The following is a 17,294-nucleotide window of genomic DNA, read 5'->3' on the forward strand; positions in this document are numbered from 1 at the left end:
TATTAATTTAAAAAAAAAAAATAAATAAATAAAACACTCAAACTTTGATCAACAAAAACTCATAGATTTTGTTTTAAATTATATTTTAATTACACGTATACGTATATGCTTTGTGTTTTATATTTAATATTATTATTATTTATTTATTTATTTATTTATTATGATTTTAATATATACATTCAAGTGAAGTTATATCAACACAATTAATGTATAATTAACTGATTAATAAGATCTATACATGTAAATAAGTTTGTTGAGTAAATGTATTCTCAATCAATCGAACCTCTAATCAATGTAAGCATAAATTCATTTACATAATATGATTTAATTATGTATTACTATATGTATCTAATATGAACAATTATTATAATTATGATAAATATATTTCTGTTTTTATTTATTTATAATACAAAATATTACTTTTGAATTTTGTACAAAATTTGTGTTTTGAATTTGTACAAAATTTATGTTTCGAATTTGTACAACATAATCTTTTTAATCAACGTAAATATAAATTAATTTACATAATATAATTTAATCATGAATTATCTATCTAACATATAAACAATCATTATAAATATAATAAATATATTTCTTTTTTTATTTACAATACAAAATATGACTTTTAAATTTTGTACAAAATGTATGTTTTCATTTCAACTGTTTGCACGATTTTTATTATTTATGTTAATTATTATTATATACACATACACACATTTGCGATATAAATATTCATATGAATTATCAAACTTTTTTATTATTATTATTATTATTTTTTGTTTTGGTTCTTTCTTTTTTCTGTTTTTTTTTTTTTTTTTTTTTTTTTAATATCACTTATTCGAGTAGTTAAAAATAAAAATACATGATTGATAAAACGTTCACATACTCGCTTAGATCTTCATTCAAGATTTTTATTTCGGAAGTGTCAAATAAGTTGATAGTTGTGTTGTTATTCCAAGATTTTACATAGGGATGGCGTGCAAAGTTATTCAAATTATTTAAATTAGATCATGCTATATGGTCTCGGTACAAATGAAAACACACATACATATCCATACGTTTTTAACACATATATCTATCTATATATATGTATATACACACATGTGTTTTACGAATTACGTGTTGTTATTAGATGTGTGTATGTGTTACGAATTATGTGTTGTTAGTATATGTGTGTGTGTGTGTTGATATACCAAGAAAAGTAGGATAGCTGTTGGAATTTTCCCAACCGGAAGTTGAATTTCACGAGAGAAAGAGCTTCGCGTGAGAAACATTTTGATCGGCGGATTAATCAGGATTTCCACGGAAACATTTTTACATGTAAAAATAATCCCAAAAAAAAAAAAAAAGAAAAGAAGAAAAAAAAGAAAATCCAACCAACTCATCCAACAACCCCCAAAGCTCCTTCCTTCCCCTTCACAAGAAACAAAAGTGGTGGCTTCCTACGTTTACGTAGAAATTCTTGGTTATCTACGTTAAATGCAAATCTTTTTCTAAGAATTTTAACGAACGTTAAGGTTACAAGAATTATTTTACATTGTTTCAAGGTTTCTAATTTCTAATTTTGTCGATGTTGAAATAAAACGAAAACAAAAATCGAGCATGAAGACGAACAAATTTGTTAAATGGTGTATTATAAATGCGAATTTAAAATTGATGATGATATCAACAATAATAAATTACAGTCACGTATCATTAAAATACAGTACGAGTAATTTAAATAAAGATACTTTTTTACAGTATTAATTAAAATCAATTATATGAAATAAATCGAAAATTTAAATTAAGTTTTGTTTTATTTAACACATTATGTACACCAATTTTATATTTATTTATTTATTTATTTATTTTTATTAATATAATATAATAATAATAATAATTAATAAATTAAAACATTATATAAATATTATAATTTATTTTTTTAGTATTAATATAAAATTCATATTATAAAAGTTATTATATATATATATATATATATATATATATATATATATATTAGATTATTATAAAATTTATATTATAAAAATTAATATATATTATACTATATTATTATTTTATTATATTATTCTTATGTTTTATTAATTAACAATTATTATTAATAATATTATTATATAATTCATATAATAAAAATTAATATACATGTTGCACTCTTATTATTTTTATATTATTTTTGTATATTTTATTTAATTATCAATTATCAATTATTATTATTAATATTATTATAATATTGTTATTTATTAAATTATTAATTTATATATATATATTATTTATATTATTAATTAGGTCACATTTATTTTAACAAATATAGCAGATTCCTACAAGTTTTTAGTTACGTACATCCGATAAGTGAAACAAGTCGGATATTGATCAGACCAAGTGATAGTCACACGTATATAGACTGCCATCTATCCGTAGAAATTTCACTCACGTAGATACTTGATGATAAGGGTAAGGGGAGAAAGAGAAGAAGGTTTTTCATGGTCGATGAGCTTTTACGATTTAGTAACACGAGGAGTACCACGTGGATACATGGATATAAATCGATTCGAAAAGTTACACGTACGAAACCACCCCTAACTTCAATTTCTCTACTTTCCCAGATACACACACACATATATACATATACACACTTCTACACAAACGTATACACTTCCTAACAAAAGTCTGATATCGTTGGTTGATTTTTATAAATAATTAAATAAATTTAATCAAATTTGTTAACATAATTTGTTTTATACAATATTAATTAAACAAATCTAATATAAATTGCAAAATTTAATCATAAAATTAATAACTAATTTTTGAAAATTCTACGAGAAATGTAAGAGGGTAGGAAAGGTGTTAGAATATCTAGAAATAATTAAAAAAAAATAAACTACAGGAATCCTTAGGAAGGAAACACATTCGTGTTTTATGTTATTGTGTTTTCATATAATTTAAATATACGTAAGGGGTGTTTTTTTTTGAGGGGAAAACTTTTGCCTGGTATTGTATACAATCTATCATTTTCTAAGATATTTAACTTGAACTTTATTAGAAGATATATCCAATTCGGTAAATAACAAGAATTCTCTCTAGTTCCTTTCTATCAAAATCTATCAAGTTCTATTGTCGTGTGTGGGGGTTCAAGAACACGATAACGTTGAACTAACTTAAATGACAAAGTTAAATTGACTGTGATAGCAACCACTCTCTCATATCATCCCCACCTTCTTACAACCCAACCATTCTGGGAAACATAACTTACAATATTTCTAATGGAACTTGTTTTTTTCTTCTTATTCTACATCGTATTTGTCAAATAATAAAATACACGTGTGTTCAATAAAAATATAATTTACAAAATTAAACAAAATAAATAACATTCACACACCACACATATAATATTATAAATTAAATTAAATTTAATGTAATGTAAATTAAAAAATTAAACAAAATAAATAAAAACCATAGAAAATATATTATTATTATTGTTATTATTATTATTGGTACGTAAAATAATTTTGAATAATTTATTGAGATATAAATTTTCAAGCAGATTTTTATTTGTACCTTTTCTATTATTCATCTTAATATTGTTTCTTATTATTTTTAATATTTTCATTATTCTTATTATTATTATTATTAATTGGCATTAGAAACTCAAAAGTTCATTGCAGCAAATACCAAATCCCGTCAGTGTTCTCGTCCCTGAACGACGACCCTGTCCATTCGTGGTCTTCGTAGCCCACTTCTTTGAGATCCCGAAATAGTATTGTCCTCCCATCTACGTTTCGGTCTACCCAATGGTCTTTTCCCGTTGATATACCGACCAGTATTTTATCCACCGTTTGATCCTCCCCCATGTACGCCACGTGACCTGCCCATCTTAATCGGCTTGATTTTACGACGTTAATGATGTCCGGTTTGTTGTACAGTCGGTGTACTTCTACTATGGGGTTTTCTCCATTCACCCGTTTCCTCATCGCGTTTTTGCACCCGAAGATTTTACGAACAACTTTATTTTCGAAAAGCTTCAATTTCTTTTGGTCCTGTAACGTAAGTGGACCATGTTTCGGTACCATAAAGGACCTACCGGTAGGATGGTCCTGTATATCCTGATTTTGAAGCGCCTAGACAGCAACCGTGTGCTGAGTAATTTATTGACATTGCCTAAATTGATTTTTTTCTTAAGTTCTTCGTATATTTCATTCGTCTGATTTATGATTGATCATAAATACTTAAAATTGCTGACCCATTCCAAAAATTTTATCCCAGACGATCAAAGTTTCAATATTACGCACATTCTGAATTCTATCGGTGACCACATATTTGGTTTATTTGCAGCCTCAGTTCTAATTTACAAAGTTAAACGAAATAAATAATATCTGCACGTGCAATATATAATACTATTATAAATAATATTTAATATCTAACCTTAGTATAATTCAATATAAATTCACTGATAGTACAGTTTTCCCCCTTTTATGGGGTTTAGTATAATAGTTAGGGTAACTTTACACGAACAGCTCTATATATGGGTCGGTGGTAACAAAAGGGTTCACACCAAAGTTCAATAATTCACGTAAATATGCTTACACGTGTATATATGTATGTATATATATGTGTGTGTGTATGAATTTAATGAACGGTACTGTTGAGTAGAAAAAACAAAACAAAAAATGAAACGGAAGTGGAAGTGGTTGAAAGGGTATATTGTTATTTATATATTAATAAATCAATAAATATATAATGATGATATATTATTAACGATGATGTAATAATAAAATATTGATATCAGAAAATTGTAATAAATAATACGTATATAGAAGAAGCGTTAATAATAAATAATTCAATCGAAGTTAATCGATAATTGAAGAAAATTGACGAAGAATCGTTGTATTAATAAATAAGAACGAAGATAGATTTTTCTTGAGACAGTTAGTAACAGACAGACAGACAGACAGATAGATAGACGAACAGAATTTCGCAGTAATCGGTGTTTCAATAATTTATGAAATAAGATGAGAAATTACTTTTCGTAGATTAGAAATTAAATTTATAGAGACACCCTATATATATATATTATTATACTGTATATATGTATACTCATTATTACGTGTATTATTATATATATATATATATATATATATATATATATATATATATATATATATATATATATATATTTATATTAATTAATATAATATAAATAAGAAATATTTATATATATTAATTAATATATATATTAATTAAATTATATATAATAATTATATATTATATATTAAATTTATATATATAAAAAATTATAAATATAATATATATATTTATATTAAATTCTAAATAAGATACACTTAGAAAATTATTAAAATTACAGTGTAGATCAATTAATTTGTAAATAAAAAAAAAAGGAAAATATTTGTAATATTTAAGATAGAATTATTATAATATTAATAAAATAATAATTGAATTGATTCTTTTCCATATTCAATTGTAAATATAATAAATTTTAAATTAGAATCATTTTAAAAAAATTATTAGGATTACTGTTACTGTGAAGATTAATTTATAAATAAAAACAGAAAAATATTTGGAATATTTGAAATAAAATTGTTATAATGATAATAAAAGAATAATTAGTTACTCACACAGAGAAGTGATACAGGAAGCACTTCCAGCCAGTAGGACGTTCGAGAAAGTTGTAAACTTGACCCTGGAAGGTTGCTTTTCCAGCACGACGATGTTCCTTCACGTGATAACGACCCTCCCACGTGTTACGATCACCTCCGGTACCAGTGCCACCCAACAGTAACCTTGGATCGACACCTGACAAATCGTGAAATTACAATTAGTGTTTTACGAATACTCCAACCTTGTATTTTGTTTTTCTGTTTTTATTTTCAAAATTCATCGAATTAGAAGATAAAAATAAATACAAAAAAGAAGTTAATTCAAATATTACTTGAAATGTTAAACATAAAAATAAAAATATATAGTTATATATATTATATTAAATATTTATAATAAATGCGTGTTATAAATATAAAAATAATAATAATTAAAAATATAAAATATTTATATTAAATTAATATTTTTAATTATTTTATGTATAAAGTAATTAAATTTATATTTATTTTATATTAATATAAAATTAAAATAAATTTAATTAATTTATAATAAACGTTAAACATAAAATTAAATAACAAAAATATATAGTATTTAATATATTAAATATATTTATAATTATTTCAACATATAAAATAATAATTAATATAAATTATAATATTTCAAATATAAAATATAACAAAAATTAAATGCAATTATGCATGTTTAATATTTACACACATTGTCTGTGTATTTCTGTGTATGTGTGTTTGTGTGTGTTCAATATACAAGATTTAATTCAATTAATATTTCAATTATTTTTCAATCATTCAACATATCAAGTTGAAACATTTCAATCTTTTTATTTTCTGTCTTTTTTTTTTATTTCATCTCACGTCGTTGAGGTTTTCATAAAACCGAAGATAAAAGTGAACTCCCTATACAAGGGATAGATAAAGTTAAAGGGTAATAGTATAGGAGGGGTGGGGGTGGGTTAGTATTATTAAGTGTCAAACGATGAACTGAAAAATAAAAAGAAAAATGAAAGGGGGATCGAAGATACGAGAGTTCAAAAATGGAGTCGTTTATTACTTTATGGTTTCCCTCAAATAACCTATAACTTAGCCTTGAAAGTGTTTATGCGAAGGGGGTAGTAAAACTACGACCCTTCTTTTGTTTTCTTCCTTATTCTCTTCTTCTTCTTCTTCTTTTTTCTTTTTTTATTCTTTTCTTGACTTCTCAACGTCATTTTTTTTTTCTTTACAAAGAATACATTATTCTCTCCTCTTATCCTTTGCACAACCCCCACTTACCCTCCAATTCAAGTTGAATGACAATTTTATCAAGAAGGCAAATTTGCAATGCTAATAAAACGTCAACGTTAGAAAATAAATTGCAACTGGTTCTTTTTTTTTTTTTTTTTTTTTTTGAACTATCGAATATTTAGCTTGTGTCATACTTTTACCTTTACTTTGAATTAATTTGCAAAAGTCAGTAAATATAAGAATTATGAAATATTTTGTCATACTTTTAGCTTTACTTGAAATTAATTTGGAAAAGTATTAAAATAAAAAAAAATATATGAAAAGAAAATTAGTGCAACCATTCAAACAGTTTCTACGGTTTTTCTTTTTTTTTTTTTTTTTCAAGAATATATCTTTTATTTTTTTTTTTTTTCTATACTAAATAAACTACCAAACATACTTTTACCATACACTTTGAATTAATTTACAAAAGTATAACAATAAAAAAAAAAAAATAGAATAAAAAGGAAACTAATGCAATCGTTCAAACTTTTTTTAGGATATTTTTTAAGAATATATTTGTCTTATTTTTTTCTTTCTTTTATACGAAATAAACTTTCAAATATTTCGTTTATCATACTTTTACCTTAACTTTGAATCAATTTTTAAAAGTATAAAAATAAAAAATACTAAAAATAAAAGGAAATTTAGTAAAACAGTTGAAACTTTTTTTACGGTTTTTTGTTATTTTAGGAATATATTGTTTGCTGCTTTTTTTTTTTTTTAAACTAAATAAACTATCGAATGCTTAGTTTGTTTCATACTTTTACCTTCACTTTAGATTAATTTGCAAAAGTATAAAAAAAAAAATAATAAAGTTCGTACAACTGTTCGAACTTTTTTTACTATTTTTGTTTCTTAGGAATATATATTTTTTTTTGTTTCTTTTTCTTTTTGTTTTTTTTTTTAGTTTTTTTTTCTAGTTCTTTAATATACCATCTGTTACAAAATAATATTATAAGACTCGAATTATATTCTCATTTTAAGATTGAAGTATTTAAAAGGGTTGGAATAATTTAAGGCACAAGTTATATTCACGAACTTTACGAATATTACGATGCCAACTTTTAAGACATTTGAATTCGAATGAATTTAATTCGAAGATATGAAGAATTTTGTTTGCTTTAATGAAAACATTTCAAAAATTATATTGCTCGTTGTTGCTTTTCAAAATGATATATGTCCCCATAATTATGAAAATGATTTAAGCCATATATTTCATATGTTTCAAAGTATTTTTAAAATTATATTTGAACAAATTAATGAATTCTTTATAATATTAAAACAACAAACATTATTTAACGATTGATTTTTTACATTATCGTGAGAATTACATTGATTTTATTTAGTTTAAAATAATGTGATGTGAAATAACTGATAAACTTCATGTTTTTTTAAATTTTGTCTTACAATTAAATCTCCTTTCATAATTATGGGCAGATATGTAATATGATATTAGAAAATGATTTTATTTCAATTGGATAAATGATACTTATATTTTCTGTGGTTCCAGTTTTCTTCCTAATACTAGAATTTCTATAGAAATTCGTACGTCTTCCGGTATTCCTATTATTATTGTTCCCATCATTTTCGTATTCAATCACAAACGACGATCTATTTTTAACGTTGGATCGCATATTATGCGACGTTGATTAACAAAATTCACGATTAAAATAATCTTCAATGTTATATCTTCCATTTATTATATTTCTTTCTTCTTGGAATAATTTCTTATATGAAAAAAAAGAAAATTAATAAATAAATAAATAAAACAATAAGTATTCGTATGATAAAGAATTAAATAAAAAAAGAAAAAAGTTCAGATAGGACGAATAAAAAAACACACACAGAAATAAAATGATAATATTAATAATATAAAATAATAATAAATAAAATATAATGAAGTAAAATGAAATAATAACAAAATGAAAAATAATAATATAAAATAATGAAAAATAAAATAATAATAAAATAATCTAATAAAAAATAATAAATAATATATTTTTATATATAGTTATAATAAAAAAAAAATAATTAAATGAAAAAAAGTTGAAATAAAATAAATTAAAAAAAAAAAAAAACCCTCCAAAGAAATAAAATTTTAAATAATAAATAAATATTTGTCTTTCTTTTCTTCTTGTTCTTTTTTTTTCTTTTTTTTTTTTTTATCTTTTTGTTTTCTTTTCTAAATTTGTCACAACCGTAGTACAATGATAAAAAATAATATTACGGAAAACACAAGTTGTAAGAACCGATTGACAACTGATCGAACAATACACAGTGGACATCAGAGACAACGATAGGAAATCCAATTATCGATAAGTTAGTATTGGTTGACCGTGTGTGCTCACTGGCTTACTTTCCAACTCGTCAAAATAATCTTTCTATTACGTAATTATACGTATAGACGTATACTAATATACTTTTTAGATGTATTCTTCATTTTAACGTCGATATGATGGTAATAATGAAAACGAGAATATACAAAGAATACAATCGTAACAATAACAATAATAATAATAATAATAATAATAATAATAATAATCGTAATATCATATAACTGTTTAAAATTAAAATGACAATTATACCAATCCTAGTGTACAACTGTAATCATTTTTAGTATCGTTGATTGTATCATTAAATAAATATAAAAGTGTTTGATATATTTGCAAAATATGTTACTTCCTTTTATTCTTTTTTGTTGATAATTATATATATATATATATATTTAATTAAATAAATTATATTTATATATTTAAACAAATTAAAAAAGAATAGCAAGTATGTTAATAGTAAGTATAGTAATATATAGAAATAAATACAGTAATAGTAAGTAAAGAATAAAAATTAAAAAAATAGTAAGTATGTATAAAGTAATATTAAGTAAAGTAATATTTAGTAATAAATATAGTAATAATAAGTAAAAAAATAAAAAGTATGGTAATATTAAATATAGTAATATATATATTAGGTCGAGAGTCATAAGTAACTTCCGATGCAACTGTGTAGAATCTATTTTTCGTATTTACCTACTATAAGTCACCGAAACAAACGGATTTTCAATATCACTATATAGATAAGAATTCAGTTAGTCTTCTGTTAACTTTTGTATGCAGTCAATGTTACATTTAACCATTTTTCTTAACCACTGAAATGTGATAGTAAAAAGTGCATATTCGACATGTAATGCTTTAAGAATTTAAACAATGTAACAGCACTAAAGTGGCAGCTGAAAAAATATGCAGTGTATACGGTACAGGACTGACTGATAACTGATAGGGCAGTTAGAAATTGGTTTGTAAAATTCCGTTCTGGAGATACGATCTTAAAAGATGAACCGAGTGTAGGACGTATTTTTTTTTTTTTTGATGACTTTGATGAACCTTTTAAAGGAAATATTGTAACAAAATCCAATAGATACGTTGAACAATTGCAAAGAATGCAAAAAAAACTTTATGAAAGGTGTCTTACACTTATCAGTCGCAGAAACACCATTTTTTGTCTCATAAAAAACGGAAGTTATTTATGATTCGACCTAATAGTAATAAATATAGTAATAGTAAATAAAAAATAAATTTAAATAAATAGAAAGTATGGTAATATTAAGTATAGTAATATATAATAATAAATATAGTAATAAGAAATAAAAAAAAAAACTCAAAAAATAGTAAGTATGGTAATATTAAGTATAGTAATCTATAGCAACAAATATAATAATAGTAAGTAAAAAATAAATTTAAAAAATAGTAAAAATATAGTAACATTGGGTGGGTATAATAATATATAGTAATAAGTATAATAATATTGAGTAAAAAATAAATTTAAAAAATAATAAATATAGTAATATATAGTGATAAGTATAGTAATAGTAAATAAAAAATAAATTAAATAAATTAGTAAGTATTTTCTTTTCTTTTTTATTATAATAATTAAATTATATTAATTAAATTAATCTGTACGATAAATTAAATAAATTAGTAAGTATTATTAATAAATTAATAATAATTTATTTATTATTATTAATAGTACATTTTTATGTATTTTGTTTCAAAGATGTATCGTTGACAAAATGACTGATATCAATAAAAAAAATATACATCTATATCCAATAATCGTTATCAAGAAGAAACTCACCACCCCCTCCCCCAACCCTTCAAACGAGTATTATCTTCGATAATAATATCGTAGGTACTTGAATATTTATAAATGACATACTAGTTGAAATAGTAGTATAGCAAAGAAGATTAATCGAAAAACCTTTTCCTAGAAGTCCGTTCGATTCGTTTGGAATTAGATCGAAATTAGAAAAATATCGTTGACGACAATAATAGAAAAATAAAAAAACAAAATGAGAAAAGAAAAATGAAATAGAAAATAATAGGTGATTGCATTTTTTTTATCGATCATATAAAAAAAATAAAAAAAAATAGAAAAATAATATGATATAAATAAATTGAGGACTTTTTTCATGAAATATTATAATTTGGGAAATATTTGAAATTATTATTGAATTGTAAAATTAATTTATAAATTTATAATAAGTGTGTTTTAATAAGCCTTGTATAATTTTTTAAAATAAATATCTTTAAAAGCTTTTATATAAATTTTCTACAAAAAAAAATATATATCACATATATGTAAATAATAATTAAATATATGAAAATATAAAATATATAAAAATATAAAAATATAAAATATATAAAAATAAAAGCAATGTAGAAATATTAAATATATAAAAATAGAAAATAAATAAAAAAATAAAATATATAAAAAATATATAATTAAATAAACATATCATATATATATATAAATTACGGATTTATTAATTAAATAATTTGGACAATATTATATAAAATATAAAAAAAAAAAAAAACAATAAAAAATGTTAAAATAATAGAATAATTGAATTAAATAATAATTATAAGTTAAATTCAGATAATCTGTTTTTTTTTTTTTTTAATTTTTTTTCAATTTTCGTTGATTGTATCAGCTAAATTATATAAGATAAGATAAAAAAAGAAAAAAAATGAAGGGTTGAAATGTTTACCTCCAGTAAAGGTGTCATTGTTGTCAGACTGTAAGGTGGCACTGGTATCGGAAAGGGGTGATGGTGCAGGCCTTAAATCCGATGGTGGTTCCAATCTCAATAAATCACTTCCGGCATCTCCAGCACCCCCTCCATTTCCCCTTCCCACCTGTACAATCGTTGCATTAACAGGTCCCCGGTTACCTGTCATAGAACATAACAAGATCTAATAATTTCACGATTTTTCATACTCTAAAAACATCAATCACATAATTGACAATAAATGCCAAAAAATATATATATATATATACATGCATATATGAATATTTTATATATTATATACTATATAATATTTATATATAATATTTATTATGAATAATTATATATATATATATTATAATATTATATAGTTTTATATAAAAAAAATTTAATATTATTAAAAATATAATATTTTATAACATTATGTTTAATATTATATAATATATATTATTATTATATTTATTATTTATAATATGTTTTATTATACATTAAGATTATATAATTGATATAATATATTTTATTATATATATTAATATTATAAATAATTTACATTATATATTTTATTATATGTTTTCTTAATTAATTAATTTTTTTATTAATTATTTTAATTTTTATTATTTATATTCATGATACAAATTATAAATAATTCAGTTGTTTACCTAGTTTAAATGTTACACCTTAAAAAAAAAAAACTCAAGTACAACAAAAAGTTAAAACTAAATTTTTATAATACATTCTTTTCAATTAAATATTTTATTTACTATTCTAAATTCTTTTCTTTTTTATAAATAAAAATATAGAAAATATATTAATAAAATATATTATTTAATTAATTATAAATAAAAAAATATAAACAAAAGATAATATTATTAAACGTTGTTATAAACGTAAATAATGAAAAAAAAATTGAATAAATATTTGATTTTAATTTTATTCATTTGAAGAAAAGGGATGGTGTGTCGGTCGGTCGGTCGATCGGTCTTTAATTGAAATTGAATAAAAAATAAAATGTAAAATTGAAAATTGTAAATTATTTCTAAAAAGGGTTTGCGTCGGGGGTTTCGTCTAAATAAGGGCAAGGGATCATCGGCACTTCTCGACGATATTATTACTAAGTGATAATTAACCTCGGTGTCATTTTCTCAAGGCACCCTTCCTTCTTCTGTTCACCCCTTTTCCTTCTTCTCTTCTTCCCCCGTACACCCCCGTACACCCCCGTACACCCTCGTACACTTCCATATCCCTTATTTTCAAGCGTTCACTTTTCTCCAGGGTAAACCGAGCTTAAATTGAATCCGTTTAAAATCGTACCACGTTGGATCAAAGGAACAAGGGTTGAAGGGATCATTTGTATTCGTTCGTTCATCGACAAAGAAAAGAAAAGAAAAGAAAGAAAAAAAAAAAAAAAAAAAAAGTAGAAGAAGATAATTCGATGCAAAAATGCAAGAATCAAATCGATTTTCGAATGTTAAAAAGAAATGGAAGGGAAAAACAGAAAAAGGGAAGAAAATAATGTGAGACCCTTTAAGAAAATTTATTCAAGATTTTTCAATCTGTGGCAAACGAGTTATTGCAATTAGAGGGTTTTTATGTATAATGTATAATAAAAAAGGTCGAACGGGGTGATGGGTTAATTGAGAGAAAATTTATTTGCAACTTTTGATGTATTATTCTATTATTTATTTATTTATTTATTTAATAATGATTTTGTAGAGATAAGTAAAAATAGTAGGATGGTATAAAAATTCATAGTGATTCATGTTCGAGTCATGAATCGTTAAACAAAAGTACCGATGACGCACGAAAAGTTTTTCATTCTGCGTGTAAAGAATTCAAAGAAGAACTTGAACTTTTGATATCAACATTGGTAGGAAGTATAATAATTATTAATAATTTTATTTAATAATAATAATGTATATATTAAGTAGTAATAATTCTATAATGATAATAATAATTATTATATTTAATTATTATATTAATTATTATTTTTAAGAATAATAATATTACTAATATTATTATTATTATTAATAATAATAATAAATTAAATTTATACTAATATTAAAATTATTATTATTACTATTATAATATTAGGTTAGCAAATAAATCATTGCTGATTTTAAAAAGCCATCTATCGACAAAATTTGCAATCACTTAGTTGCCAACCAAATACTATTAATTATTATTAGTAATAATAATATATAATATAATAATAATACTAATATTACTATACTATCATTTGGTAAACAAGGCCCAAAATTTGAAGTGGGGGAAAAGAAAAGAAGAAAAAAGATTGCAAAATGAATAAAAAGTGACAAGTTTAAGTTTAGTTGTCAATTACAAAATATTACAACAATAGTTAAATTTCCTACGTAAAGTAAAATAAATAAATAAATAAATTGTGAAGATTTAGTAACAAATTGTTCGAACTAGTTAGTAAATAATCCTAGAATTCTAGTAGAAAAGTGAAGGATTATCTTGACCTGGATTTGATTCACTGGACAGTGATGGTATTAAATAAAGTATTCATTGTTTCCGCTAGGGATTTTCTAGAAAATGTCAACGTGGGGGGAAGTTGGTCATTCTAAAATATAATACTATATATATATATATACACGTAGGTTATGTCACAGGTATTTTAAAAAAAAAGAAAAATAATACAACGTCAACGACAAAAAGTTTGTTCTCTTAAAAAGAATTTCCAAAATTTCTTAAAACAAATATTACATTGTTTGGTTAATTGTTTGATTATTTGTCTAATAATTATTTAATAATTGTTTAATTTATAAAAGTATCAACACACATACAGGAAACGTATAAAAATCATCAAAATGAGTATAGTTACTTTTTGTTTTTCTAGTTCTTTTAAGATGCAACACACAACACAACAACAATAAAAACAACCAGTGTACAAAATTCTCATTTAAGATAAAAACTTTTGAATGACCCAGTTCTTCAAAAGAGACCCTTTACCCTCTCCCTTTCACCCCACTACCACTACAACTACCACCACAAGTAACATCTTGTTGTTAGTGTTTACCTATTCGACATTTGTAGTATGCTTATACAGCATTCAAGTAGACCATGTAACACTGTAATGAGACACACGTGCATTTACGTACAGAGCTAATTAAACTGATACCTCCAGGCAATCATGACAACATAACAACAATGAAACTATCCAATGATATTAATAGGTATATTAGATTTCTATCGAATATATTTAAACTATCATTAAACTAATCCTAACGATGTAATAATAAAACTAGTGTGTTATTTTTTTGAGGTTAGAAACAATGTTAAATTATTTGAAATTATTTTCAAATTTATTTCTATTTAAAAATTTATCTTTTCATTTGGTTTTTTTTTTTTTATAGGAAGGGGTTAACATTTTTATTTAGTTTAAAAATTTCCTAAGTTTTGCTAATGTTAAGTTATTTAAAATTATATTGAAATTAATTTATCTTTTAATTTGATTTTTTTTTAAGTAGGGGGATTAACAATTTTATTTAGTTTGAAAATTTGCTAAATTAGTTAATGTTAAGTTATTTAAAAAATTATGTAAATTAATTTGTAATTGTAATATGAATAATAATATATAATTTTAACACAATTTAAACAATATCATTTTTAATAACTGTAAAATTAATATTTATTAAATTTTACTTCAGTTTAATGACAGTTTGAAAATTATTATTTAATTTTGTATTTATTAATATTGTTTATAACTATGTGTATTCTGTAATACAATGGTGTTGGTTATACTTTTTTTTGTGTGTTAAACGTACTGTCAAATATTTGTACATGAGTATTAAGTTATCTTCTTGTCAAAACTATAGGGATTTGAAATAGATAAGAGTTACGAACACAGTTATAGGTTTCTTGTTGTCCGAATTATATCAGAACGATATTGTGGATGCAAACGTAAATCCAAACAGATAGTATTATTAATACCTTATCTAAAATTAAACAAATCTAAAACGTACAAATTCGTCCACATTAACATGTTATCAACCAAAACACTCATAATGATAAATAACTAATTTTCAAATGTGTTAAAAACAAAAACACATTAAATAAATGACGATTCAACCTTTTAAAAATAAAACCACCCCAGTAAATATCCATTTAAGTAACGAATAACGATCTGAACCATAAGTCTTCATTGAAGGACACAAAAACAAATTTAAAATATTATCTAAATTTGTATACCAATAAAAAAAAATATAATCGAATAAAAAACGTAATAATATAATAATCAACAATATTTATTATCCCCAATCTAATAATTTTTTTATTCCAATTATTTAAACTTGAATTAAATAAAACAAAAAAAAACAAACGTGTTTTTGAAGGTTTATTTATAACCAAAAAAATTATTTTTATCCAATTGTTTAAGCCTAAATTAAATAAAAAATAAAACAAACCAGTTTTTGAGGTTATATTATCCACAACCAAATTATTTTGTTTCCAATTGTTTAATCAAAAAAAAAAAAAAAGAGAGAAAACAAGAAAACAAACCTGTTCTTGAGGGTGGAAGTAACAATCCTTGGACTTCCTCGAGGGGCATGGCCTGTCCGTGTTCCCGATAACGATGAGGACGATCCCTCATACCTTGTTTTCGTTAAGAAACACCTAAACAGCTTGCCGTTGAGGTATCTTTTTGTTTGAATACTCTTTCCCCAGGTGTTAATCCTTCTTGTTTTTGTCCTCGTCCTCGTCTTTGTTCTCTTCGTAGTCCTCCTCCTCCTCGTCGTCGTCGTCCTTGTCGATCGACGGGATAGACGATAGGAGGTTGTCCTTGTTCTGAAGATTATTGGTTGGATCGGGATTGGATCTGGGATTAGGTTTAGGTTTAGGAAGCTGGGTGGTGAGTCCTTAGGGACTCCTGGTGATGACGGTGGACGGTGATAGAGCGTCATCGCCCCGCCGTCGCACCTGAGACCATAACCCCCGTTATCACCAAAATCAATCAATTCTCTCCAACTTGGAAGTAAATCTTTTGTGTTCTGTTTTGTTTTATTTTGGTTTTCTCTTTTTTTTCTCTTTTCTTTTTTTACCAGGGAATTTTAGGTCTTACTCTTTTATCAAAAGACCCAACCACAAGGAAACCAATCCACTCAAACTGTGATGTGTTTAGTATTTCAATCTGAAACAAAAACATATGATTCTATCTTAAGTATATATGTTTAATATATATATAGAAGATTGGGGTTTTTTTAATTAATATTATTTATTTACTTTTAAATTTTATTTATAAACTAATACCCACCACCACCACTAATAATAGTAATACTAACATATATAAGTATATGTTATTCAATAGTATTTATATTTGAAACAAA

The 17,294-nt window shown here is 23.5% G+C and overlaps 1 protein-coding gene and 1 long non-coding RNA gene across 8 annotated transcripts in view; one reads left to right on the forward strand and one right to left on the reverse strand.

Annotated features, from left to right (window-relative positions):
• The window catches only part of LOC149031404 (uncharacterized), a 151,770-nt gene that overhangs the window by 105,063 nt on the left and 29,413 nt on the right, over window positions 1–17,294 (forward strand). The window lies entirely within an intron of this gene.
• LOC107065375 (uncharacterized) overlaps window positions 3,524–17,294 on the reverse strand; it is a 38,147-nt gene continuing 24,376 nt past the window's right edge. For 6 of the 7 annotated variants that reach the window (XM_089176128.1, XM_089176129.1, XM_089176127.1 and 3 more), the window contains 4 exons: window positions 16,471–17,098; window positions 11,935–12,117; window positions 5,628–5,805; window positions 3,524–4,031 (listed from right to left, as the gene is read on the reverse strand). In XM_089176128.1, coding sequence (XP_089032254.1) covers window positions 4,016–4,031; window positions 5,628–5,805; window positions 11,935–12,117; window positions 16,471–16,561 — 468 coding nt within the window. In that variant the 5' untranslated portion in view covers window positions 16,562–17,098 and the 3' untranslated portion in view covers window positions 3,524–4,015. Of the gene's footprint in view, window positions 4,032–5,623; window positions 5,806–11,934; window positions 12,118–16,470; window positions 17,099–17,294 lie in introns of those variants that run through there. The other variant, XM_015319004.2, reaches the window with a different exon arrangement.

The sequence above is a fragment of the Polistes dominula genome, unplaced genomic scaffold (genome assembly GCF_049000335.1).
Source record: "Polistes dominula isolate Pdom_NZ unplaced genomic scaffold, Pdom_raw_medaka contig_21, whole genome shotgun sequence".
Taxonomy (NCBI): domain Eukaryota; kingdom Metazoa; phylum Arthropoda; class Insecta; order Hymenoptera; family Vespidae; genus Polistes; species Polistes dominula.